The sequence below is a fragment of the Colobus angolensis genome, unplaced genomic scaffold (genome assembly GCF_000951035.1).
Source record: "Colobus angolensis palliatus isolate OR3802 unplaced genomic scaffold, Cang.pa_1.0 Scaffold109, whole genome shotgun sequence".
Lineage (NCBI taxonomy): Eukaryota > Metazoa > Chordata > Mammalia > Primates > Cercopithecidae > Colobus > Colobus angolensis.
The window spans coordinates 6,207,720-6,235,635 of NW_012111919.1; the positions used below are offsets into that span (position 1 = coordinate 6,207,720).

A 27,916-nucleotide genomic window follows, 5' to 3' on the forward strand; every position below is an offset into this window, starting at 1 on the left:
CAAAACTACATGAGATGGCGAACAGGGGTTTAAGGGTATAGGGGAGAGTCAGCAATGATTAGTGTCCTCTCTCCCTCCCCGAGCTCTGCTCCTACAGATCCAGGACGCCTAGCGAGGGTAGGAACCTCTTCGGTGCTTCCGCAACGCTCTGAACAGCACGGCACCGAGCGCATCTAATTAAAGTGATGGTTTCATTACATAGCAACACAGCGAGACCCTGTTTCTACAAAAAATAAAAAATTAGCTGGGCGTGGTTTCTTGAGCCTCTAGTCCCAGCTACTTGGGAGGCTGAGGCAGAAGGATCGCTTGAGCCTAAGAGTTCGAGGTTGCTGTGAGCTATGATCGCGCCACTGGGCTCCAGCCTGGGCGACAGAGCAAGATCCTCTCTCGAAAAAAACAAAAAACAAAAATAAAATAATGGTTTAATTGCCGGCCTTTGCCCCCGGACCCCCACCCCCCACAAGTCTGTAGGACCGGGCTGACTTCCCAGAGCTTAGTACAGATTAGATGCTAAATAAATGTGTGTTGGACGGATGGGCGAATGAATGGATGGATGGAGGATGTGGTTGTGCTTACCATGCTCCCCGGTCAGTGGGTTAACGTCGTCAGGCGGCGCCAGGCTCGCTAACAGCCGGGCGGGGTCCCTTCCCCCGGGCCCCGCCCCGGCCGACCCCACCTTTCCGCGCGGCTCCGCCCCGCCGCCCCCTTCCCAGTGGCCCCTCCCCGCGCAGGTCCCGACTCCAGCCGCACCTCCTCTGGCTCTGCAGTGGCGGCGGGGAGGCGAGCCCGAGCGACTGCGGGGCCGGGACCGGAGCAGAGCCGGGGTCGGGCAGCAGCAGGGACCCCCCGGAGGCGGGGCCTGTGGGACCGCTATGGGCGTGGAGATCGAGACCATCTCCCCAGGAGACGGTACCGGGCTCCCTCTGGAGCCGGAGGAGGGGAGGGGTCCCCGGGCGGAGCCCGGAGGGCGGGGGTCTGATTCGGAGGTGGCGCGGAGGGTGCTGAAGGGTCGGGGGGGCTGGATGGGGAGGGCAGGCGGAGACCCCGGACGGGATTCTTGGGGGTCTAGGAGACCATCCTCCACCATCCTCTTCCGCGACTCACCTAGGGGAATGTAGGTGGCAGCCTGGAGGCGGGGGTCTGCGGCCCGGAGCCGGGGGTCTGCGGCCCACCACCCGGGGCTGCTCCTGTCGCGGCTGCTACCGCTCGGTTATCCGCTGCTGCTGATACCCCAGGCTGGGTTTCGGCTTAGCTTTCCCTGCCCTGCTCGGCGAGCCCTGGAAAGCAGGACCTGCTCTCGGGTCTCCGCTGCTCCGGGACCTCCTCCTAGCGCGTCGCCCGCCGGGCCTCCCGTCGGTCTCTTCCCTGTGGGCCGGGCTGTGAGCGGCTGTGGGGACAGACCCAGGCTGGGAAAGGGGGAAGAGCTCCCTTGCCGGCTTCCGGATCTCGCTTTATCCTCCCGCCGCGTTCAGACTCCCTGGCCACCCTGTCCACTCCCATGGCCTCCACATTGAAGCTTCTAAGCCCAGCCCTGCGACCTGCGGCCAGACCTCTCCCTGGAGGTCCCAAGGTGCTCCCTAGTCAGCAAGTCCAAAACAGAACTCGCGCTTCCCACCTTCTCCCCTAAGTGATCGTCCTTATCCCCCTTCCTTGTCTCACTTTCCCAGGCCCTTGTATTACTGGGTCTGGGTGTGCAAGGAATAGCCATTTCTTTATTTCTTGAAATTTAATTCATACCAAAGCTCCCATTGTCTGCAGGGTTTGATGGGCAAACTTCATATCAGATATTATTAATATGAACAGCTCCCCTCCCCAGTAAATTGGAGAACTTCTTGGCTCCAGGCCATATTCCTTGTCCAATCCCAACCACTACTTCGGATATCCCCTGGGGTACAGAATTCTTTGCCCACGCAGGAAACCTTGATGCTGGGTTCCAGAAAGCATCTCCCTGAGGCCTTTTCATCCCCCAGCAGCCCCTGAGTTAATCTCCCCATTTTCAGCCTCTCCTCCCTGCCTTCAATCTCATCCCCAATCTCATATTCACTCCCTTTCTGCATCATAGCCTGAGGATTCTTCTTAAAAATGCAGTGGCTCATGCCTATAATCCCAGCACTTTGGGAGGCCGAGGCGGGCGGATCACGAGGTCAGGAGTTCAAGACCAGCCTGACCAACATGGTGAAACCGGTCTCTACTAAATATACAAAAATTAGCTAGGCGTGGTGGTGCAGGCCTGTAATCCCAGCTACTGGGGAGGCTGAGGCAGGAGAATGCCTTGAACCCAGGAGGCAGAGGTTGCAGTGAGCCAATTGTGCCACTGCACTCCAGCCTGGGTGACAGAGCGAGACTCGTCTCAAAAAAAAAAAGAAAAAGAAAAAAGAAAAGTAAAAGAAAACAAATGCATATTTGACCATGCCCCTCCCTCAGGTAGAAGATGTTTTAATGATTCTTCCCTCTCCCCCAGGCAGAGGGGCCTTTGGTGCTGTGGTCTATTCTCATCTTCCACACTAGAGCTTCATCTCTCACCACCTGTCCTGAGCCCACCACCAACTTTTTCTCCAGCTTTCCCAAGCTGCCTGCAAGTTGTCGAACACACCACTTGTTCAGCAAATATTTATTGAACGTGTGTGCTAGGCCCCAAGGTGACAGCGTTGAAACAGACAGGGTTCCCGCTATTGCTGGACTGAAGGCCTTTGAACATGTTACATGTCATTCCCTCTTCCCAGATGGTGTTTTTTTACTTCCTCTGGCAAATTCTTACTTGTCTTTCAAGACCTGGCTTCGCCATTCTCTCCTCTATGATATTTTCCTTGACTTCTGCAGTCAGTTAGCTGCTCCCTCCTCCAGGCTCCCATAGAGTCCTCTAAATGTTGGCTCTGTGGTTAGCCTTCCCTAGGCTTTGTTATCCAGCCCCATCGCTTTAAATTCCAGCCAAATTTATACCTCCAGTGCAGACTCTTCATCTGCCTACTTGCAATATAAACTCAGATGTCTAATAGGCATCTCAAGATTGCCACCCGCACAAATCTGTTCCTCCCGTCTTCCCTATCTCAGGAAATAGTTCCACTATTCATCCAGTTGCCCAAACAGAAAACCCAAGCATCGTTCTTGTTGTCTCCTTTGTCCTCATCCTGGACCCCATTTCCAATTTGATTGCATGCCCTGTCAGCTCTGCTTCCAAAATATGTCTCCAGTCTATTTCACTCTCTTCTCTGCTGCCACCACCTTAAATCAAGCTATCATTGATTTCTTGTCTGGATTATTGCAACAGACGCCTAACTGTCCATCCTACACATAGCAGTCAGAGTGATGTTATAAAATCTTAATTCGGATTATGTCATTCTCTGGCTTAAAACTCTCCAGTGGTTTCCTATTGCACTTAGTATGAAATCCGGCTCTGCAAGCCCTGTATGATCCATCTCCTTCCCACCTCTCTCCTCCCTCCCTTCTTTCCACCTAGCCTCCTCGCTCGCTGCAAATGTATTGATTCTGTGCACTTGTTACTCCTTCCCCAAGTGCTAATTCCCAGTATTTTGCTCATCCTTCAAGTCCTAGCTCCAGGGGCACCTTCTTCAAGAGGCCATCCTGGACCACTCTGTCTGAAATGGTCTGTCCCACTGCATCTCCCTTTAATACATCATTGTGTGTGTTTTCTTTAGAGTATTCATCATAATCCATAATTGTTTTGCATATTTAAGTATTGTCTCTGTCCATTAGAATATAAAGTCCATGGCAGGTGTGGTGGCTCATGCCTATAATCTCAGCACTTTGGGAGGTTGAGATGGGAGGAGCTCTTGAGCCCAGGAGTTCAAGGCCAGCCTGGACAACATGTCAAGACCCTGTCTCTACAAAATTTTTTTTTTTTTTTTTTAATTAGCTGGGCATGGCAGCATGCACTTGCAGTCCCAGCTACTCAGAAAGCAGAGGCAGAAAGATTGCTTGAGCCCATGAGGTCAAGGCTGCACTGAGCCAAGATCATGCTATTGCACTCCAGCCTGGGTGACACACTGAGACCCCTACTCTTAAAAAAAAAAAAAGTAAACTCTAAAAGAACAGGGATAGAGATCTTGTTTGTAGTGTTCACTGCTGTATCCCTGTGATCAGGCACAGGCGTGGCATCCCATAGGTACTCAGTAAATATTTGTAGTTTTGTTTTGTTTGTTTGTTGAGACAGGCTCTTACTCTGTCACCCAGGCTAGAGTGCAGTAGCATGAACACAGCTCACTGCAGCCTTGACCTCCTGGGGTCAAACAATCCTTCCACTTCAGCCTCTTGAGTAGCTGGGGCTATAGGTGTGCAGCATCACACCTGGCTAATTGAAAAGAATTTTTTTTTTTTTTTTTTTAGAGATTGGGTCTCCCTGTGTTACCCAGGGTGATCCAGAACGCCTGGGCTCAAGTGATCCTCACGCCTCAGCCTCCCAGAGTGCTGGGATTACAGACGTGAGCCACCATGCCTGGCCTCTCAGCAAATATTTGTAAATGATTCTGTTTATTCATCCTTGATGGATGGATTATAATCTGCATTGTAATCTGGTATTTGTGTATCTGTTTCCCTACCTTCCTCATGAGTTTATACATTGTTCTGCATGTCTGAAGTCTGGTCCAGGCCTGGCACATAGGAGGCCAACTGTAAATGTCTGTGGAGTGGGTGATGTGAAGTAAAAGGGGCAATCAAAGAAAGTGGGGGTGGGTGGTGGGAAAGCCCAGGAGAGAGCAGAGTTGAGAAAACTCAGGGGGTAAAGTAAATCCAGGCCAGAGAGGTGACGTGATTCATTCTGGCTCATACAGGGCCAGGAGCCAGAACTAGTGCCACAGGCATCTCCATGGCGTGGAGGGGAATGCAGGCTGGAGCTCTTGGTCAGGATCATACTTAATGTCACAGGTGTTTTTCCAATACCTTACTCCTTCATCTGCCCTCATGTCTCCCTGCAGGAAGGACATTCCCCAAGAAGGGCCAGACGTGTGTGGTGCACTACACAGGTAAGTCTCACCCCCTTAGCCCCCACCCCAGTCCTGCCCCTCCCAAGGCAGGGCTGTCCTCTGAGCTTCTCTCCAGAGGTGCCTGCCTCTGAATCAGACCTAAAGCCCAAGGCAGCAGGGTCTCCCTGTGACCAGCCATCCCCTACTCCTCCCAACCAGTCTAGTGGGATTGATAAAGGAGGCTTGGAAGGCCAACTCCTTCCCTCTTCTACCAGCAAGGGCCATCCATGGTGCCAGCTTCTAGGTGAGTCAAACACCTTCAGTCCCCTTCCTTCTGTTGCAGGCATGGTGGAGCCCCTGTCCCTGCTGGGTCTGTCTGATATTTAGAAATCCCTCCTAGAGCTCCCAGCAGACTCTCTCTCTATCCTGCGGTATCATTAGAGAAGAAGAGGAAGGGAGAGGACAGACAAGTCACCCAGAGGCTCTGATGCCATTTGAGGTGTCGGGTGATGGCAGTGCTTGTCTCTGGGTGCTGGGGGAGTCCAGAGCGGGACTGATCCCTGTTGGATGCTCTTTATCTGCAGCTGAGGTAGAGCGAGTTCCTCAGGACTGCTGGCAGGAAGATCATGAGCAGGTGTTTGTTCCAAGGGGGGTGAGCACCCTGCCTTGTGACTTGCTTCCTAAAGTGGCAAACTCGATGACAGCCACTTAGCAGACAGCAAGGCCAGGTTAATTCCTAGGACATATTCAGATGGGGCCGTTTTTAGCAGTTCTGTGAGCCAGTGTGAAGCACAAGGTGAATTCTACGCAGACAGTGTGGATGTTTTCAGCAGTTGTGTTGCTGGTCGCTGATGTCAGTGGGCTGGACCATGTTTTATCTCCTGGTGATGTGGCCTAATTACCATGGGTCCTCTGGGGCCTCTGACCTGTGTAATTGATTTAACAATTTTACATGTTGTAGACAGACCGGTATTTATCAAGTTACTGAAACCACAACATCCTTTTGCAAAGTCCTTTCACAATACATACATAGGGCAGCAGCTCTGGTCTTGGGAAAGACTGTCTTATCAAACACACAAGGAGACTGTGGGACTTTTGGGAAACTTTTAACTTAAATATAAATATAGTAGAGAACATAATGTAAGATGTCCAGGTCAATGAATTTTTTCAAAGCGATCACACTTAGGTAACTACCACTCAGAGAAGCATAGAACGTTACCAGCATCCCCAAAAGTCCCCCTGATGCCTTCTTCCGGTCATTTCACCTCCCTAAAGGTAGCTATCATTGTTTTTCTGGTTTGTTGTTGTTGTTGTTGTTGTTGTTTTGAGACAGGGTCTCACTCTGTGACTAAGTGCAGTGGTGATCACAGCCCACTGCAGCCTCGACCTCTTGGGCTCAAGTGATCCTCCTGCTTCAGTCTCCTGACTAACTGGGACCACAGACACGAGCCACCATGCCTGGCTAATTTTTAATTTCTTGTAGAGATGAGGGTCTCACTATGTTGTCCAGGCTGGTCTTGAACTCCTGTATGCAACTGATCCTTCCACCATGGCCTCCTAGTGCTGGGATTACAGGTGTGAGCCACTGTGCCTGGCTGGCAACTATTACTCTGACTTTTGTCTCCATGGATTGGTTTTGCCTGTTTTTGAATTTCATCTTAATGGAACCATAGCATATGTACTCTTTTGTGTTTGGCTTATTTCACTCAATATTATGTCTGCGAGATATATCCAGAGTGGTTTATTCCTCTACAGTATTTTAATGTATGAGTATGTTGCAATTTATGTATCCTCTATACCGCTGATGAACATTTCGGTTGTTCATAGTTTTTATTTATTACAAACAGTGTCACTTTGATCAGTCTTGCAGGCATCTCTTAGTGTACGCGTGTACAAACATATGTGCATGTCGCTGTTGGGTATATACCTGGAAGTGGCGTACCTAGACTCAGCATTAGCAGTATTGTCTGACAGCTTTTCAAAGTCATTGTTCCAATTTCCACTCTAGGCAGCTGTATAGGAGAGTGCCAGTTACCCTGTGTCCTCCCCAACACTTGGTATTGTCAGGTTTTGTTTTGTTTATTTATTTTTTCTTTTTTTGAGACAGAGTCTGTGTTGCCCAGGCTGGAGAGAAATGGCACAATCTTGGCTCACTGCAACCTCTGCCTCCTGGGTTCAAGTGATTCTCCTGCCTCAGCCTCCTGAGTAGCTGGGATTACAGGCACCCACCACCATACCCGGCTAATTTTTGTATTTCTAGTAGAGACCATATTGGCCAGGCTGGTCTCAAACCCTTGACCTCAGGTGATCTGCCTGCCTCAGCCTCCCTAAGTGCTGGGATTACAGGAATGAGCCACCACGCCAGGCTTTGTTTTGGTTTTGGCCTGCTTTGGTGAGTATTCAGTACAATTTCATTGTGGTTTTTTTTAGACAAGGTCTTGCTCTTTCACCAAGGCTGGAGTGCAGTGGTAAGATCTCAGCTCACTGCAACCCTGCCTCCTGGGTTCAAGTGATTCTTGTGCTTCAGCCTCCCAAGTAGCTGGGATTACAGGTGCACACCACCACACCCAGCTAATTTTTGTATTTTTTGTAGAGACAGGGTTTTGCCATGTTGGCCAGGCTGGTCATTGTGGTTTTGATTTGTGTTTCCCTGATGATGAATGACGTTGAGCACTTTTTCATGTGCCTACTGGCCATTTGGATATCCTCTTTAGACTGCTCTAATTTTGCCCATTAAAAAAAATTAGGTTGTCTTTTTCTTTTTATTTTTTTGAAACGGAGTTTCACTCTTGTTGCTCAGGCTGGAGTGCAATGGTGTGATCTTCACTCGCTGCAACCTACACCTCCCAGGTTCAAGTGATTCTCCTGCCTCAGCCTCCTGAGTAGCTGGGATTACAGGCACGAGCCACCATGCCCAGCTAATTTTTGGGTTTTTGGTAGAGACAGGGTTTCGCCATGTTGGCCAGGCTGGTCTCAAAGTCTTGACCTCAGGTGGTCCACCTGCCTCGGCCTCCCAGAATGCTGGGATTATAGGTGTAAGTCACGGTGCCTGGCCAGTTTTCTTTTTCTTGTTGATTTATAGGAGTTTTGTATATGTTTTGGATATGAGTCTTTTGTTGGTTATATCTATCCCAAACATCTTCTCCCACACTGTGGCTTGCCTTTGTACTCTCTTAATAGTAGCTTTTGAATAGAAGTCCTTTTTTTATTGTTTATTTTTTCTTATTTTCTTTCTTTTTAAATTTTTTTTTCTTTCTTTTTTGTTTTTGAGATAGGATCTCACTCCCAAGGTGTTGGGATTACAGGCGTGAGCCACGGGGCCCGGCCATCTGGCTAATTTTTAATTTTTCTGTAGAGAGGGCGGTCTCCCTATGTTGCCCAGGATGGTCTCGAACTCCTGGGCTCAAGTGATCCTCCTACCTTGGCCTCCCAAAGTGCTAGTATTACAGGTGTGAGCCACTGCACCTGGCCTGAACAGAAATTCCTAATTTTGATGAAGTCTGACTTATCAATCTTTTCCTTTATGGTTAGTGCTTTCTGTGTTCAGTTTAAGAAATCTTTGTCAGGCCAGGTGCGGTGGTTCATGCCTGTAATCCCAGTACTTTGGGAGGCCAAGGTGGGTGGATCACCTGAGGTCAGGAGTTTGAGACCAGCCTGGCCAACATGGTGAAACTCTGTCTCTACTAAAAATACAAAAATTAGCCAAGCATGGTGGTGCATGCCTGTAATCCCAGCTACTTGGGAGGCTGAGACAGGAGAATCTCTTGAACAACCCGGGAGGTGGAGGTTGCAGTGAGCTGAGATCGAGCCGCTGCACTCTAGCCTGGGTGACAGAGATGAGACTCCGTCTCAGAAAAAAAAAAAAAAAAAGAAATCGTTGTCTCTGGGTCATGAAGATATCCTTCTATTTCTTATCTTGTAGAGGCTTTATTATTCTATCTTTCATATTTAGGTTTATGATTCATCTGGAATTGATTTTTTTGTGTGTGGATTTGGTAGGGGTTAAGGTTCATTTTTTTCCCCATATGAATATACTGTTGACTCAACAACCTTAATGCAAAAAAAAAAAAAAAAAAATCCTTTATTTGCTGCATTGCAGTGACATCTTTATCCAATCAAATCACTGTGTAAGTGGGTCTGTTTCTAGACTGTATGGTTTTGGCTGAACTTGTAGCAATAGATAACTGAAGTTATTTATCCAAAGTAGACTAAGTCACATAAAGCCTGAAGAAACTAAGGAATGAGAAAGGAAAGTCGGTGTATAAATAGTATGTGAATGTGTGCGTGTGTGTGCATATCTGTGTGCATATTTGTACAGGTATGTATCTGTGTGAACGTATATAGATCTGTGTATCTAAATATTTTCTTAGCGTCTGTTTGGCCACCAGGGCTTTTCTCCTGAGTGTGAGTGCATAAGTGCATGTGAGCATGCACAAGTATCTTTGTGTATTTGAATATCTTAGCAACCTTAGCAAATGCACGAGATTGTATTTGATCTTGTTAGCATCCACCTGCGTGTACCTCTGTGTAGCCAGAAGGGTTTTCTCCTTTGCCTCATTTAGTACCCAGGGCAAAAGCCTAATGTATTCTACTGAGACAGTAGTTAAATAAGTCTGTTTCTCTAATATACAGTTTAGTTGAAGGAATTAGGAAGTGGCAACATAGATGCTCCAACACTAAGCTGGCCGCGCTTCCTATGTTAAACATGACACATCTGAGGCCCTGGAAGAGGAAGTGATTTGCCCAATGTCACACAATGAGTTAGTGCCAGAGTGAAGTCAAAACCCAGTCTCTGGACGTACAAGGAAGGTCTTTTTCTAGTCCCAAACGGCCTTTTGTGGTGGTCCAGGGACTGCTGGGAGCAGTCATGGAACCGCATCATTTACGGAAGGTCTGATCTTTGAGTCAGAGTCACAGAAGAACTGAAAATAGCTGTTGGGCCCTGGGTTGCTGAACTGAGATGACATGTGGACATGGGGATGACAAGGCTTCTGAAGCAGAACCTGGGGGACCCGGAACTGCTGGACCAGCACCGTGGGGGGGGGGGTTCTGGTTTCAAACAGCCCTATTAGTACAGAGCCTGGAGGCCACCTCTGACCAGCTCGGTCACCTTTCACTGTTTCCTGCAGTAGGGGATGATGCAATCTTTGGGTTTTGCCTTTTGGAGAAAACTTAAGAAACCTTAGGAACCTTATGTGAGGACTCATCCTGAGGCTGGAATAGCTGGGAAAACAGACCTTTAGGCAGAGTAAGTGACATAAAAAAGTTGAAAAGTCTGGCTGGGCATAGCTCACATCTGTAATCCCAGCACTTTGGGAGGCCAAGGTGGGCAGATTACCTGAGGTCAGGAGTTTGAGACCAGCCTGGCCAACATGGCAAAACCCCATCTCTACTAAAAATATGAAAAAAATTAGCGGGCGTGGTGGCAGGTACCTGTAGTCCCAGCTACTCAGGAAGCTGAGGCAGGAAAATCCCTTGAACCTGGTAGGCGGAGGTTGCAATGAACCAAGATCATACCACTGCACTCCAGCCTGGGCAACAGAGGGAGACTCCGACTCAAAAAAAAAAAAGTTGAAAAATGCAGAGGAATTTGAGAAAGGCATGACCTGAATAGGACACAGAGGGAAGGGAAGGAAGGGGAGAACAGAGAGAGTTATAAGCAGGCAAGAGCTGGATCGTGAAGTGCCTGTATGCAAGGTAGGCATTTGAATTCTGCCCTGGGGAGCTATTGAAGTATTTTAAGCAGGAGTAATAGAATCAGATTTGTGTTTAAAGAAAAAAAACATCAGTCTGGATGCCAAGTGAACAATGAAATGGAGGCGGGTAAAAGAGGATCAAAAAGACCAGTTAGGAGGTTCTTCCTGTGTACAGGTGAAATAAGCTGGTTACTTAGTGGTGGTAACAGAAGCAAAGAAAAGGCCAGGAGCAGTGGCTCAGGCCTGTAATCCCAACACTTTGGGAGGCTGATGCAGGTGCTGTGGTCAGGAGTTCAAGACCAGCCTGGCCAACATGGCGAAATCCCATCTCTACTACAAATACAAAAATCAGCTGGGTGTGGTGGCGGGTGCCTGTAATCCCAGCAATGTGGGAGGCTGAGGCAGGAGAATCGCTTGAACCTGGGAAGTGGAGGTTGCAGTGAGCTGAGATCGTGCCACTGCACTCCAGCCTGGGTGACACAGCAAGATTCCGTCTCAAATAAATAAATAAATAGAAATGAAGAAAATAGGTGGATTACAAAGATATGGAGGACTTAGTGATAGGTAGTATGTGGGGGTGAGGCAGAGGGAAGTGTCCAGATTTCCTGCCTGGGCAACAGGATGGATGGGGAGGATTGGAAGAGGAGCAGGTGTGTGCAGAAAAGGCATTCCATTTTAGACATGTGGAATGTGAATTGGGAGTTAACTCATGACCACAGCTCTGTTGCACCCGATTCTTGCTTTGACAGGAATGCTCCAAAATGGGAAGAAATTTGATTCATCCAGAGACAGAAACAAACCTTTCAAGTTCAGAATTGGCAAACAGGAAGTCATCAAAGGTTTTGAAGAGGGCGCAGCCCAGGTAGGTGAGAATTCACATTAAAGGAGATCTGGGGACTTGGGGATCTGGGCTCAGCACTCTGCCGTCCACTTCCACCTCCACCCACTCACAGACCACTACTGCTTTGACTCTACCGCCAGGGCATGGCAACGCCATCTGGTGTCCCCTCCTGGCTTTGTGTCCCCACCCCTCTCCTTGCCAACATGACTCTTTTGTGTCCCTGGGAGCTCTCATCCCAAGCACATCCCCTAGGCTTGCTTAGAACTAGCTGAGAGGGCCAGGCATGGTGACTCATGCCTGTAATCCCAGCACTTTGGGAGGCCAAGTGTGGCGGATCCCTTGAGGCCAGGAGTTCAAGACCAGACTCACCAACATGGTATAACCCCGTCCCTGCTGAAAATACAGGCGTGGTGGTGCATGCTTGTAATCGCAGCTACTTGGGAGGCTGTGACAGGAGAATCACTTGAACCCGGGAGGTGAAGGTTGCAGTGAGCAGAGATTGTGCCACTGTACTTCAGCCCAGGCGATGGAGTGAGACGCTGTCTCAAAAAACAAAACAAAAAAATAAACTAGCTGAGGTCTACCAGTTGTCTGGGACTGAGGTGGTGGAAGAGTTAGGGTGGAGTAGGCCAAAAATATTTTTTGCTTTTTTGCTTTTTTGGAAAGAATTTCAGACTTACAAAAATATTACAGAAATAGTACAGAGTTCTTCTATACTCTATTCAGCTTCCCCTTCTTGCATAACCATAGTACAATTATCAAAACCAGGACATTCACAATGATACAATATTACTTACTTATTCAAATTTTTGATTATTCAAAATTCAAAAATAGATTTAAATTTCACCAATTGTCCTACTAATGCTGAGCGGGTTCTCAACAACTGCTGTGATGAGCGCTGGTTCAAGCTCTTCTTCCTTGGTCTGTCTGTGAAGTCCTTTTAATGCTCCCTTACAATAGGTCTTGTTTTTGGTGTTTTTTTTCAGACAGAGTCTCACTCTGTCACCAAGGCTGGAGTGCAGTGGCGCAATCTCAGCTCACTGCAACCTCCACCTCCTGGATTCAAGCAATTCTCCTGCCTCAGCCACCCAAGTAACTGGGATTACAGGCACCTGCCACCATGCCCAGCTACTTTTTTTTTTTTTTTTTTTTGAGACGTAGTCTCCCTCTGTTGCCTAGGCTGGAGTGCAGTGGCACAATCTCGGTTCACTGCAACCTCCACCTCCCAGGTTCAAGCAATTCTCCTCCCCCAGCCTCCCCAGTAGGTGGGATTACAGGTGTGCACCGTCACCATCTGCCCAGCTATTTTTTTTTTTTTTTTTTTTGAGACGGAGTTTCGCTGTTGCCCAGGCTGGAGTGCAGTGGCCAGATCTCAGCTCACTGCAAGCTCCGCCTCCCGGGTTTACGCCATTCTCCTGCCTCAGCCTCCCGAGTAGCTGGGACTACAGGACTACAGGTGCCCGCCACCTCGCCCCGCTAGCTTTTTGTATTTTTTAGTAGAGACGGGGTTTCACCGTGTTAGCCAGGATGGTCTCGATCTCCTGACCTCGTGATCCACCCGTCTCGGCCTCCCAAAGTGCTGGGATTACAGGCTTGAGCCACCGCGCCCGGCCTGCCCGGCTAATTTTTGTATTTTTAGTACAGCTGGGATTTCACCATGTTTGCCAGGCTTATCTCCAGCTCCTTGACCTCAGGTGATCCACCTGCCTCGGCCTCCCAAAGTGCTGGGATTACAGGCATGAGCCACCACACTGGCCTTTTTGTATTTTTTAGTAGAGACAGGGTTTTGCCGTATTAGCCAGGCTGGTCTTGAACCTCTAGACTCAAGTGATCCGCCCACCTTGGCCTCCCAAAGTGCTGGGATTACAGGTGTGAACCACCATGGTTGGCCACAGTAGGTCCCCCTTGCCATCTTGCTGGTGACTCTAGTCTCTAAACCACTTTAATGAACTGCTCCTGTCACCTACTTGAGTATTTACATGTGCTATTCATACACTCTCTTTCCTAAAGAGGCCTATTCTTTGGAAGAGGGTGAACTATGAACAAATGAAAGTGTTTCAGTCATATACAAATTGAATAACCAGTAATGTTTGTCAGATGCATGAATTTGAGAACACTCTGTGAGGGTTACTGCCCCACAGTCACATTTCTGCTGAAGCAGAATCTGCATTTGTTACAGCTCTTAGCAAAATTTCAGTGTATCCCATGTAAAATTCATCTGAGATCTTCAGAGTTAACATTGAGGATGGTTTGGGAAAATGCCATAGTCATCTAACTTTTTTCTTTTAAATCAAGCTGCGTCCTCTTTCTCCTCTCCCCATCTGCCCCCATCCCTGCTAGATGAGCTTGGGGCAGAGGGCGAAGCTGACCTGCACCCCTGATGTGGCATATGGAGCCACGGGCCACCCCGGTGTCATCCCTCCCAATGCCACCCTCATCTTTGACGTGGAGCTGCTCAACTTAGAGTGAAGGCAGGAAGGAACTCAAGGTGGCTGGAGATGGCTGCTGCTCACCCTCCTAGCCTGCTCTGCCACTGGGACGGCTCCTCCCGTTTGGGGCTCTTGATCAGTGTGCTAACCTCACTGCCCCACGGCATCATCCATTCTCTCTGCCCAAGTTGCTCTGTATGTGTTCGTCAGTGTTCATGCGAATCCTTGCTTGAGGAAACTTCGGTTGCAGATTGAAGCATTTCAGGTTGTGCATTTTGTGTGATGCATGTAGTAGCCTTTCCTGATGACAGAACACAGATCTCTTGTTCGCACAATCTACACTGCCTTACCTTCACTTAAGCCACATACACAAGGTGCTCAGACATGAAATGTACATGGCGTACACAGAGGGACTTGAGCCAGTTACCTTTGCTGTCACTTTCTCTCTTATAAATTCTGTTGGCTGCTCACTTAAACAATGTCCTTTTTGGAAATATGTAAAATAAAGGCTCTGTGCTTGACAAACTCCTGTCCATCCTTATTTTAGGTAGGAAGTGCTCTGTGGACCACACAAGCCAGTTGCCCCTGGGAAAGAGTGCAAAGGAAGCCGGGTTCCAAGTGGCTAGGCGAGTGACAAATATAATAGCTACAATGTGAGCATTTTACATGCTGGGCCTTGTTCTACATACTTTTTTATTTTTTTATTTATTTGAGATGGAGTCTCGCTCTGTCACTCAGGTTGGAATGCAGTGGCACAATCTTGGCTCACTGCAACCTCCACCTCCTGGGTTCAAATGATTCTCATGCTCACCACAACGCCTGGCTAATTTTTGTATTTTTAGTAGAGACAGGGTTTTGTCATACTGACCAGGCTGGTCTTGAACTTCTGACCTCAAGTGATCCACCTGCCTTGGCCTCTCAAACTGATGGGATTACAGGTGTGAGCCACTGTGCCTGGCTGTTTATACTTTTAAATTATTACCATCGATCCTCTAGGCAACCCTGCAAAGTAGGTATTACCTGCCACTTATCTCAGGCTCAGAATCCTCCTCTGCATAACTAAAGAAATATAGGCTCCAAATCTTGTAGCTTAGCAATCAGATGTGGGATTTGAGCACTTTATGTGCTCTTGCAATCTTTGTTTAGACTACAGCCAGAGGGATGAGCTCCATTCACCCAGATGGAAACAGAACACTGTGCGTCCAAACAAATAAAGGTGTATTAAGGGCTTGAAGTCATATACTAACTCACACTGGGAAGTTCCTTGTGAAAACAATGTGTGATTCTGAGCTTGTTTTCACATACACTGCTTAGTTTCACCTAGATTTGTTCTGACTTACATTGAGGAATTACTTTTGGGAAGAATGTATGATTCTGAACTTCTTTCCACATATAGTGCTTATTTCATCAACATTTATTGTAACTGACCAGAAATACCAGTTAGGTTTTACAATCAACCCACTTATTGGTATAGGTTATGTATAGATCAGAGGAGCCTGGGGCAATGTGCTCAAACATTTTTTTTTTTTTTTTTTTTTTGAGACACAGTCTCACTCTATTGCCCAGGCTGGAGTGCAGCGGGTGATCTCGGCTCACTGCAAGCTCTGCTTCCTGGGTTCACGCCATTCTCCTGCCTCAGCCTCCTGAGTAGCTGGGACTACAGGCGCCCGCCACCACACCCGGCTAATTTTTTGTGTTTTTAGTAGAGACGGGGTTTCACCATGTTAGCCAGGATGGTCTCAACCTCCTGACTTTGTGATCCTCCTGCCTCAGCCTCCCAAAGTGCTGGAACTACAGGCATGAGCCATTGTGTCCAGCCTCAAACATTTTTCTTTCAGTTGGTATAGGGTGAGAAAAACTCCTGGCCATAGTTGGGGTTATTCTTTTTTTTTTTAAGCATTTATTTATTATTTTTTAAAAAATAGAGATGTTGCCCAGGCTGGTCTCGAACTCCTGGCCTCAAGCTATCTTCTCTCCTCAGCCTCCCAAAGTGTTGGGATTACGGGTTTAAATCACTGCACTCAGCCAATAGGGTTTTCTATCAGTGACGACTTGGAATTGTTTCAAGATTGAGGAGGGAGGGGCTGGTAACAGGTATTACTAGTGTTCCTCATAGACCCACTGATACATGTCACATGGTGTCATATATATGCTATGAGGCCATGTCATCTTGGCTACACGATCTACCTTTTTTGCCTCCAAGAAATCCTGGCTGTATTCCTTTGCTGAGGGTGGAGGAGTTAATGAAGAAGCAGAGGTTTAGGATGCACAAAATAAGAGAAAGGAACTGCCTTGCATTTTAGTCACCCAAAGTCCCTGTGCTCACCTCTACTGTGGGACTAGACCAGCCAGAAGGTATTTCCTTCAGAATATCTTGGTTCCTGGCTTTCTTTGATGACACAAATGCCTATAATAATTGCTTAGAAGTCAGCCTGCATAAAAGACATACGCATATTTTCTCCTGTGACACCAATAAGATAACTAAATATGACATCAAGGACTATTTCAGGTGCCCACTATGGGGCATATAAAAGATCTTGGTCTAGAGTATTTATAGCTGAGGTGGGTCAAAGAAGACACCCACTAAGAGAACTCCCCCAAAAGTGCAAACACATACTGGCTAGCACCTGGAGAGGACAGGCTAGGCTCTGCAGGTAAACTGGGAAATGAACCATTTTACTGGAGCTTTAAAAGATGCAGAAAATTATGATGCAGTATACTAATGAGTTTGGACATTGGCCTGTGAAAGCCACTAAAGTTGTTAAACAGAAGAGCAATAATAAGATCAAGGTCACGTCAGTTGTTTTCAAACTTTCAGTCAATGAATTCTCTATTCATACAAATTTTTTCTTAGAAACTCAAAAATTTAACCTAGATGAAAGTCAAGCAGCTCTGGCACACATGTGTGCACATATAAACACAGTCATCTGTTGTACTCTTAAAAGCATTTGAAAAACTGAGCTTTGGATGCCTTGTGCAAAGGACTGATCGTAATTATATCCTCAGCATCTTGGTGCAGTACTGTGTACAGAGTAGGGGGTCAGGTTTGTCCACTGAGTGCAAGTTCTTGTAACTTAATTGGGACAGGATATGGAATTTCTAAATTAGAGGGAAGTTTTAAAAGTCTTAACTTTAGGTCACGAAATTCAGCTAACATATATCAATCCAAATGATAGACTGGTCATGATTGCTAATAGAAGGAATTTTTCCTTGTTATTAAAACAGCTACACCAGAGGCAAGCTAGCCTGCCACTTAGACAAATCACACTCTAAGTTTTAAAGTCTAATTTCAGTTTTTCCCTTACAAGAAAGTCTTAATTTCTTTTTACATTATCTAAAGGCACACGCACACCATGCATTACAAAAACCAATAATGCACTCATAAAAGCATTCAAAAGAAAATTACAGCTGTGGCTCCTTTCTTATCTGCCCACCCTTAGAAATGACTCTACTCTCTTACACTGCTTTCAAAAAACATTCAGATACAATTAAAAGCAGAATTGATGCTCTTTGTCCACTGAAATGATTTAGTGTATGTACCCTTCAAATTGATTTTAGGTTCCAATTACACACAAAACAATTAGTCCATGTTTTTCCATTTGGTCCATGCCTAAGCAATAAAAAGCAAATCATGGCTATATTCTCCCAAGCTGCCATGATGATGAATGGGGTAATAACCATACTATTTCCATGTCATGGGAACTTATGATAATAAGAATGAGCATTAAGTATTTTATTTATGGAAAAGATATATTATGAACTAAGGTCCAAAATATATACAGATGCTTAATAACTAAAGGAAAAGGCTACATAAATACAATCTTAGACATATAACAACCAACACCACTACCCAAGCAGCTTGCTCTCAAATTTCTACCAATGTGACAACCATTATGTACCCATAATAATTTTTTTAAAAATTTAAAGAGGCAAATCTAAGTTTCTAACAATGTACTATCATCTAAATGACCATTTCTATAATAGACCTCTGTTCTAAAGACAAGGGTACCCATATTGACAAAGGTGTTTTGTTAACTATAAAGCAATCATTATTCACATGTAAAGGCTTGGTTAATAACTGGTTGTTATCACACCAGCTTTGTATGTTCGCATTTTATTCATTCAACCAACATCATGAGCTTTGGTTTTCTCACCTGCAAAATGCAAATACCTATCTTCAGAGTTGTTATGAAGGTTTAATTATTAATAGACATTCAATAAACAGCCAGTTCCTTTGTGGCTAAGCACTGCACCGGGCCCTGGAGGCATGAAGAATTTACATTAAGAGGTCCTCTTTTCAGGAAGCACGGAATCCCTAGGAGCACCTACAATTCTTGATAAGCTTCAACTGTTTTTTCCTGGTATCAAACAGGAAGGGAAAGTTCAAGAGAAAAGATTGAGGTGTTTCACAAAAAGCTCTAAGTTTATTAACACAATGTATTCTAATATGTATCAAAGTTTCAAGTAGGTCATGTTGAACCGCAAATTAGAAATCACAATATTTAGTATTAATTAAAAAGGAAAAAAAAGTGGAAAATTGTCATTCATGGGATTTAGCCCAAAATGAAAATGTAGAAAACATTTATTTTGGTGGATCTGTGTTGATGCCATATTTCTCCTTGAGAAGCTTCAACTGTTCCTCCTTTTTCTTTGTGTCCATCTTCTGAAATGCCTGGAAATGTGGTAAGCACCAAAATTAAATTACCAATCTACAGCCAAATGAATTTCATCAATAGCATTAGCCAAAAAACAAAGTCACAGTAGACATATATCATCACAGTACAGTTCTACACTAATTCTCAAATGAGATCACTACACAATGAGAACTTTGCTATACTTACCCTGTTGGCATTATAGTACAAAACCACAAGGTATCTGTTACAAACATTGAATCCTGATAGGTGATCACATGCATTCTTGGCATCAAAGATGTCCTCATAGACCACATAAGCTGTTCCTCTAGTTTCAGGTGTGTTCCCCCTGGAGAGTTAAATCAAATTTAATTAAGATATACATTTACCGAGCATTGATAGTTGACTTACAGAACTGTCTTTTAAACTGGTAACTGTCTTTTAAAAACAGTAAATTAAAATATGTTTTTAGTGAAGTATTTTGAAATCAACCTGAAACAATTAGAGGAAATAAACACGGATAGATATACTGGATAAACCTGTAATTTCTTGAATTAGGTAATTTTGCTTTTCGCTTTTATCTTAAGTAAAATATCTATAGGTCAAGCTGACTGTCACATCAGGAATACTAAGAACACAGCTACTACACAGAACAGCCTTGTGAGTTGTGGGGACTACAGGTGCTCTTGCCACCCTGACTGGCTCTACGATGTCTTTGTTTTGTTTTGTTTTTGTCTTTTTTGAGATAGAATCTCACTCTGTTGCCTAGGCTGGAGTGTAAGTGGCACGATCTCAGCTCATTGCAACCTCTGCCTCTCAAGTTCAAGTGATTCTTGTGCCTCAGCCTCCCAAGTAGCTGGGACTGCAGGCATGTGCCACCAAGCCCAGCTAATTTTTGTATTTTCAGTAGAGACAGGGTTTCATCATGTTCCCCAGGCTGGTCTCAAACTCCTGATCTCAAGTGATCCGCCTGCCTCAGCCTCCCAAGGTGTTGGAATTACAGGCATGGGCCAACACAAACGGTCTACATTCATTTTTTTTTTTTTTTTTTGAGACGCAGTCTCGCTCTGTCGCCCAGGCTGGAGTGCAGTGGCCGGATCTCAGCTCACTGTAAGCTCCGCCCCCCGGGTTTAAGCCATTCTCCTGCCTCAGCCTCCTGAGTAGCTGGGACTACAGGCGCTCACCACCTTACCCGGCTAGTTTTTTGTATTTTTTAGTAGAGATGGGGTTTCACCATGTTAGCCAGGATGGTCTCGATCTCCTGACCTCGTGATCCGCCCGTCTCGGCCTCCCAAAGTGCTGGGATTACAGGCTTGAGCCACCGCGCCCGGCCTACATTCATTTTTAATACAACTCAAATGCTAATGCATTATACAGCTGTGTGGCTAGGGAGAAGGGCTAGGCTTCTGCAAAGATGGGAGTGGAAGTGTGCTTGTGGATAGGGTTATCTGTGAGCCAGGGTAGAATGCTGGAAGGTGGCTGGAAGTGGAAGCTGACCTTACTCATGGATACAGGGTTGCTGTTAGTGTAGGTATTCGTGGCCACTTCCTTCCTTCACCTCACCAACTTCCTCTGGGAGAGGTAGAGAGGTTTGAGGCGCAATGGAACACTAAACTGCAGGCAGCAGATGGCCATGTGACTGTTAGTGGAGACAATGGATAGAGGTCTCACTCAGTTCAGGCTCTGGGTGACAAGATGGCCCCTTGCCTCCATCTGTGTTCCAACTACCCAGTGCAACTGTGCAATGAGGTTTAAGACTGTGGGCGGACTCTCCATCTGCCACAGTCCCTACATATGGTTGAGTAAAAGCAGTGGAGCCATGGGAAGAGGAGGTAGCTGCCTAGACTTGATCTAGGACAGGACTATAGTCTAGGCCCTGCTCAAGCTTGTGCTTCCTGTAAAATTGAAAAGGTATAGGGTACTGCGGGTGATTGGAGGGTGCCACTGTCAATGAATGCGCTCACTTTGTCAGGTTGTGTAGGCCTGACGAGGGGTTTTAGAATGTTCTTTAGGCTCTGGGAAGTCTTAACAACTTTCAGACTTTTGACTTTTAAAAACTTAACAAGATTTTCAGTTCCTTAAGAGCAAAGGTGATCTTATGCATACTTCATTTACTCCTTTAGTGCCATGCATAAGGCAGATGCTAATATGCCTTTGAAAAGTGGAGATCTACTTTCTCCTATCAATTCTCTCACACACACTTTGTCCAGGAAGCTCAAAACAAAACAAAGCAACTCTCTTTCTTCCTCTTATATCTTCTTAGGAACTAGAACAGGGATAGACACTAACCCCACTTTAAAGACTCTCCATCTTAAGTGTCCCAGCCCTACTATACTATAATTTGAACTTTTAAAAGCATGTCTTTGTACCTACCACGTATTGGACACTGAGCTAACATTATTTTCTTATTTTTTTGAGAGAGACTCAAGTAATTCTCATGCAGGTGTGCGCTACATGCCCGACTAATTTTTGTATTTTTAGTAGAGTTGGGGCTTTGCCATGTTGGCCAGGCAGGTCTCCAACTCCTGGCCTCAGGTGATCCACCTGCCTCAGCCTCCCAAAGTGCTGCAATTTTCTTGACTGGCATTAAAATCTTAGAGTAGAAATAAGAACACCTAAGCATGTAACTTAGCCGCTCTGAGCTTCGGCTGCTTCACCTGTCCAGTGCCATCAGGCTCTATCACGTGCCCTACCTTCCATGTGGGTTTAATAATCAAAAGAGGTAACAAGTATGAAAGAGTTTTAAAAAATACAAAGTACCAAGTGTCTGCTACATGCCAGGTAGGGTCAAACCAAATCATCCTGATTTGACTGGGACTGTCCAGGTTTTAGCACTGAAAAGTCCAGTGTCCCAGAAAATCTCTCAGTACTGGGAAAACTGGGAAGGTTGGTCACCCTAGTGCCAGGTGCCAGGTATACAATAAAGCATGATCATAGTAATGGAACAGAAAAACAGCTGTTTCTCAACCTATAATTTAGACCTAAGCTCCTGTACCCTAAACTTCTACTAACCTATTCAACACATGTAGACTATGTTCTTTCTGTGACAGGCACTAGAAATACAGTAAGTGAAAAAGACAACCATCATCCCTTCCTTCCTTCAAGCTTATATTCAGGCAGTAGAAAGACATTACATAAATATGAAATCATTATAAATCTTTTTTGTTTGTTTGTTTTTGAGACAGAGTCTCACTCCGTCACCCAGGCTGGAGTGCAGTGGCGCAATCTTGGCTCACTGCAACCTCCACCTCCTGGGTTCAAGTGATTCTCCTGCCTCAGCCTCCTGAGTAGCTGGGATTACAGACGCGCACCACCATACTCAGCTAATTTTTGTATTTTTAGTAGAGACGACATTTCACCATGTTGGTCAAGCTGGTCTCAAACTCCTGACCTTGCGATCTGCCCACTTTGGCCTCCCAAAGTGCTGGGATTACACGCGTGAGCCACTGCACCCGGCCCTGAAATAATTATAAATCTTAAGAAATGTTTCGGCTTGGCACGGTGGCTCATGCTTGTAATCCCAGCACTTTAGGAAGCCGAGGTGGGAGGATCACCTGAGGTCAGGAGTTCAAAACCAGCCTGGCCAACATGGTGAAACCCCATCTCTACTAAAAATACAAAAATTAGCCAGGAATGGTGGTGGGTACCTGTTAATCCCAGCAACTCGGGAGGCTGAGGCTGGAGAACTACTTGAACCTGGGAGGCAGAGTTTGTAGTGAGCCAAGATCGTGCCATTGTACTCCAGCCTGGGCAACAAGAGCGAAACTCCATCTCAAAAAAAAAAAAAAAAAAAAAAGGTGTTTCATAAAAGAAGTAGAAAGCTGTAACAGATAGGGAAACTACTTCAGCTAGGGTGGTCAGGGAAAACCTCTCTGAAAAGGTGACACTGAAGCTGAGACCTGAAGAATGAGATGGAGCCAGGCATGAGATGAGCTGGTGAAAACCATTCCAGATACAAGGAAAATAGAAGCACAAACGTTCTGAGCTGCTCTGCACTCTTCTTAAGATGCCCCTGCTTTATTCCCTGTCCTTTCATTTTGGCTTTTTGAAACATTCTCTAACTTCACTGATTTAAGCATCCTTTCATTAAGTACTATCAATAAACTTTATAATGTCTTTATAAACCAATCACAACCACTTTTTATATTATTATTCTATTTTCTTTTCTTTTTTTTGAAACAGGGTCCCACTCTGTCACCCAGACTGGAGTGCAGTGGTGTGATCTCAGCTCACTCACTGCAGCCTCAGCCTCCCAGGTTTAAGCGATTCTCCCACTTGAGCCTCCTGAGTAACTGCATTACAGGCACATGCCACCATGCCCAGCTAATTTTTGTATTTTTTTGGTAGAGACAGGGTTTCACCATGTTGGCCAGGGTGGTTTCGAACTCCTAATCTCTGGTGATCTGCCTGTCTTGGCCTCCCAAAGTGCTGGGACTGGAGTCACCGCATCTGGCCTCTTCTACTATTTTCTATATTATTCGTTTAGTATACATTGGGTGCTTACCATGTATCGCACAAGTGCTATCAACACAAAACCAAAAATAATATATGGTATGAGCCCTGGAGGAACTCACAGCCTGCCCAGGGTGACAGATGAGTATAGAGACAACAGCAAAACCACATGTTAACCTAGGAGAGACACATGGAAATGCTACAGGAGCAGAGGAGTGGCTAATGTACACTGGGAAGGAAAACTGATAAAGTACCTTCACAGACACTGTCTAATTTCATTCAAACTAAAATTCTCTTAAGACAGTAGGTTAGGAAGACTATTTCATAGATAACTGAAGCCCAGATAAGGTTAAATATTTTCTCCAGTTTCATAAGAGTAGGCAAGCCAGTATTTTAACCCAGGCCTTACAACCAATCCATGCTGTTTCCACATTAAAAGCTAAAAGGCCACCACCCAGATTATCTCATACTTGAACAGAAAACCAAAAAATCTAGGCAACTAGTCACACACATGGCTAGTAACAAGGCCTGAAGTAGAATCTTGTCTCCTGATCCCCAAGTCAGGGATTCGCCATGTTGGCCAGGCAGGTCTTGAACTCCTGACCTTGTATACCATTCTTTATATATCTAGAGCAGGGTTTTTTAACCTAGAGTCCGTGTATCCCCTGAAATATATGCAACATGTGTGCATTCTTCTGTAGAGATGGTCTACAGCTTTTATCAGATGCTCAAAGGACTGAGACCTCCTAAAAAGGACAGCTGGTCTATAACACGTTCACTTTCATCCCCATCTGAGTACCAATGATCATGTATTTCCAGCTCTTGGTTTATTCTCTGGAGGGACCGTGTCATTCAAAAGGAGGGCCCTCAAGACCTCATAGTCCTAAAGCCAGGAAGGAGCTCTCAAGTCATACAACACAGAATTCTGACTAGAAATAAAAACTTTATATGTAGTCATTACTGGGGTGAAATAATACTTTTTTAAAAATAAAAGCTTTAGAAATCCTTTCAGATGGACTCTTAAGTCACTAGCCTTTTCATATGAGTTAGGGTATCAGGGGCTAGGTATCATGGTACTGTGTAATGCAGAGGTTCAATTTAGAGTCAGAAGAATTGACCACTAAGCACTGTAAGACTAGAAAGGTACTTTACTCTCAGGGCTATAGTTTTGTTGATCCAAATAAAAGCACTTATTATGGTTAACGGTATTCAGTAGATGTCCAGTAAATGTCACTTGAAGGTATGAGCCCCAATCTTTGTATTAAATTAAAACATGAATGCTTGTAATTAGATGTTTTCCTCTATACTTTCAAATCTTCAATTGAAAGAGCTGTAGTTGAAAATATCACTTTTTTCTGTTACTTTTACACTTTTCTACTTATTCAGAAATTCTGGAGTTATTTAAAGAGACAGTGATGATTGTTGAGAAAATTATAGAGCTACTGCATACAAAAAACATAGTGTTAACAGCTAGCTTTACAAATAATGGATAGGCAATAAATGTTAGTTCTTTCCTTTCTCAACCAGTTTCCTCAAAGCATTCATTATTACTTCAATGAATGCTTTGAGGAAACTCAAATCCTCTTCTTGGCTCTCATTGAGCGGATCATTAGGGTCTCAGTAGGTTTTTTCCCTCCTTCAAAAAGATCTCATCTCTTTGATCTCAATCTGTTAGTCTCTAGGCTCTTGGTAAGGGTTGCTGCACCGCACACAACACAGGGTGGCCTCATCGTCAGCTAAAATTCTGATTACAGATTATGCTATCATTTTCTTTAAATGACACAGTCAGACTCACACTCTGATTTGACGAATAGGTCCATATTTCCCAAATATATCATACATTTCTTCAGCTGTGATTTTGTATGGCAAATTTCTTATATACAATATCCGATTTACTTCAGGTGGAAGTCGAATCTAAAATGAGAAATATGTATTGTTATTATAATTAGGGGCAGAAGTGCTACCATTTAAAAAAATTCTTAATGATACATAATAATAAAAAGCCAAGAATAAGAGGTATAATTTGATGTTTCTGAAAATGGGAAGATCTTTGAAAAAGCAACAAGAGGCTGGGTGCAGTGGCTCATGCCTATAATCCCAGCACTTTGGGAGGCCAAAGTGGGAGGATCACTTGAGCCCAGGAGTTTGAGACCAGCCTGGACAACACAGTGAGACCCCCATCTCTATAAAAAATTTTAAAAATTAGCCAGGCATGGTAGTAGGTATCTGTAGGCCTTCGCAAACCTTACCACCATCAGTCCTGCTAACACCTGAATTGGGCTGTACCCTCTTCCCTGCCTATCCCAGGAGATGACCCTGATTCCTGTTTCCTGGAGAAAATAGACATGATCAATTGGTAAACACTTTTCACCTATATCCAACTACTTTTCCTCTATTACTACGCCAACCTTCATCTGCTAAAAACCTCCACTTCTGGACTTAACCTATCTTTCTTCCATATCATGTTTCTCACACCCTGCTGGATTGCTCCCATTGGCATAACAACACACCTATATCACATATCTTTTAAAAAGTCAACTATCTGGCCGGGTGCGGTGGCTCATGCCTGTAATCCCAGCATTTTGGGAGGCCAAGGCAGGTGGATCACTTGAGGTCAGGAGTTCGAGACCAGTCTGTCCAACATGGAGAAATCCTATCTCTACTAAAAATACAAAAATTAGCCGGGTGTGGCAGTGGGTACCTGTAATCCCAGCTACTCAGGAGGCTGAGGCACGAGAATTGCTTGAACTCAGGAGACAGAGGTTGCAGTGAGCCAAGACTGCGCCACTGCACTCCAGCCTGGGCAACAGAGTGAGTCTGTCTCAAAAAAAAAAAGTCAACTATCATCCAATTTCCCTACTTCCTATTTACATGAGAACTCATGGACAGAGTGTCTTTGCTGTTTCCATTTTCTCAACTTTCACCATCTTTTCACTCCACTGCAATCAAGTTTTCATCCAGTGAAATGATTCCTATCATCAAGGTCACCAAAAGTCTCCAGTTACATATCCAATGGTCAATTGTCTGTCTTTTCTTTCTTCTTTTTTTGATTTTTTTTTTTAGAGTCAGGGTCTTGTTCTGTCTCTTGGGCTGAAGTGCTGTGCAGTGGTACAATCATGGCTCAAGGCAGTCTTGAATCTCTGGGCTCAAGCAATCCTCCCACCTCAGCCTCCCAAAGTGTGGGGATTACAGGCATGAGCCACCTCGCATACCCTAACTTCATCGTATACCTCTAAGCGTTTTACAGTTGACTAATCTCTCTTTTGAGTTTTTTTTTTTTTTTTTTTTTTAGACGGAGTCTTGCTCTGCTGCCCAGGCTGGAGTGCAGTGGCCGGATTTCAGCTCACTGCAAGCTCCGCCTCCCGGGTTTATGCCATTCTCCTGCCTCAGCCTCCCGAGTAGCTGGGACTACAGGCGCCCGCCTCGTCTTTTTTGTATTTTTTAGTAGAGACGGGGTTTCACCGTATTAGCCAGGATGGTCTCGATCTCCCGACCTCTTGCTCCGCCCGTCTCGGCCTCCCAGAGTGCTGGGATTACAGGCTTGAGCCATCGCGCCCGGCCTTCTTTTGAGTTTTTTTTTAAAGTTTCCATAACACTGCACTCTCAAACACTAGAATGTAAGCAGAAGAACTTGTTCTATTTACGGCTGTATTTCCAATACGTAAGACTAGTGTCTGGCACATAGTAGCTGTTCAATAAATATAACTGATGAACTATGATCCACATGGCAAGCAGAATACATAGTAGGTGCTCAAACAACATTGTTTTAATTAATATATTAATGAAGGATCCGAAAAGCTCCAAGATCTGAGGGGAATCCCAGGCCCCAGTTGTTGAACCATTAAGTTGGTTGAGAACTCTTCTGCGCTATCGACTTTAAGCCAAGGAGATAATCCTAACGCCAGGTCCTTAGGTGCAGGTCAAGCAAAGAGACTACAGGGGTTAACACCATCACTGACACTAGGGTAGACACTAAGGAACTCTCAAAAGGGGTGGGGGCAGAAATGTCGCTCAAGGAGCGTATCTCTGAGAATGGGGCCAGGATAGTGTCTTCGCTGACAAGATAGGAATTCTGGAGTTCTCCGCTCTGGGGACGGGGGAGGGGCAAGAATGCTCCGATCCACGCCGCTAATAAAGTCAAACTCGAAGTTCTCCCAACCTCCGCAGAACACCCGGTACTCACGTTCGCCCTCTTGGCCGCTTGCATCGCCATCTTGGCGGGCTGATAAGGTTACCGTAGCAGATACTGAAATTCCTCCGGACCCCTCCGGAGCTAGCTCGGTTTCAGGCGTTACACCGCCAGACGCAGGACATCAACACCTAGGACCCGCCGGAAGCTGTTACAGCGGAACAGCGCTGTCTCACGCCGAGGCGCGCTGACGTAGCAGCCCCCTTGGAATACACTCCTGGGTAAAACCGAGCCTGAGACGCGAGGCCGGAAGATGGAAACGTGAGTTCAAGACACTTCCGGGCTCTATAGCGTAAAGGGCGGGGCGTAGCCTCCAAAAGGCGGGATGTTCCGGTAGGGGAGGCCCTCCCTTAGCAAAGGGACCTGGGTGGAGGGGGCGGGGCCTGAGGAGGGCGGTGAGCTGGGGCGGGACCCAGGTGAGTAATTGGGGCGCGGAGGAGGCGGGGCTTGAGGAGGGTTATGACAAGTAGGGAGGGGCCCAAGTGAGTAGCGGGAGGGGGCGGGGCCTGAGGAGGGCGGTGAGAGGTGGGGTGCGGCGCAGGTGAGTAGCGGAAGTGGTCGCGGCCTGAGGAGGGTGGTGGAGGTTCGGCGGGGCCCAGACGTGTAGCGGGAGGTGGTGGGGGCGGAGGAGGGCGGTGAGAGGTGGGGTGGGGCCCAGGTGAGTAGCCGGTAGAGCCGGGGCCTGCTGTGGTGCCCCCGTGCGGGGCGCGCGGGCAGGTGCGGGAGATGCGATGGTGGGCCTGAGCCCCTAGCCGTGCT

The 27,916-nt window shown here is 46.0% G+C and overlaps 2 protein-coding genes across 6 annotated transcripts; one reads left to right on the forward strand and one right to left on the reverse strand.

The window, feature by feature from the left end:
• Positions 1 to 729: 729 nt before the first annotated feature.
• FKBP1B (FK506 binding protein 1B, 12.6 kDa) lies at positions 730 to 14,410 on the forward strand. Of its 4 annotated transcripts, none has more exons than XM_011950812.1 (5): positions 800 to 909; positions 4,932 to 4,979; positions 5,504 to 5,571; positions 11,365 to 11,477; positions 13,797 to 14,410. In XM_011950812.1, exons 1-5 carry the CDS (start codon positions 873 to 875, stop codon positions 13,798 to 13,800), a joined length of 270 nt encoding a protein of 89 aa, XP_011806202.1. In that variant the 5' UTR covers positions 800 to 872; the 3' UTR covers positions 13,801 to 14,410. The 4 variants fall into 4 exon arrangements, 3 of the variants coding, with proteins under 3 accessions (XP_011806211.1, XP_011806193.1, XP_011806202.1); XR_001002760.1 differs by lacking the exon at positions 5,504 to 5,571 and having other exon boundaries at positions 805 to 909; positions 13,752 to 13,906; positions 13,978 to 14,081; XM_011950821.1 differs by lacking the exon at positions 5,504 to 5,571 and having other exon boundaries at positions 730 to 909; positions 13,752 to 14,410.
• A 3,877-nt stretch (positions 14,411 to 18,287) lies between these two features.
• Positions 18,288 to 27,407, reverse strand: SF3B6 (splicing factor 3b, subunit 6, 14kDa). Of its 2 annotated transcripts, none has more exons than XM_011950851.1 (4): positions 27,152 to 27,407; positions 24,764 to 24,882; positions 18,727 to 18,865; positions 18,288 to 18,557 (listed from the first exon to the last, which is right to left on the reverse strand). In XM_011950851.1, the coding sequence occupies exons 1-4, from the start codon at positions 27,179 to 27,181 to the stop codon at positions 18,468 to 18,470; spliced, it is 378 nt and encodes a 125-aa protein (XP_011806241.1). In that variant the 5' UTR covers positions 27,182 to 27,407; the 3' UTR covers positions 18,288 to 18,467. The 2 variants fall into 2 exon arrangements, with proteins under 2 accessions (XP_011806241.1, XP_011806246.1); XM_011950856.1 differs by having other exon boundaries at positions 24,809 to 24,882; positions 27,152 to 27,287.
• Between the last annotated feature and the right edge of the window lie 509 nt (positions 27,408 to 27,916).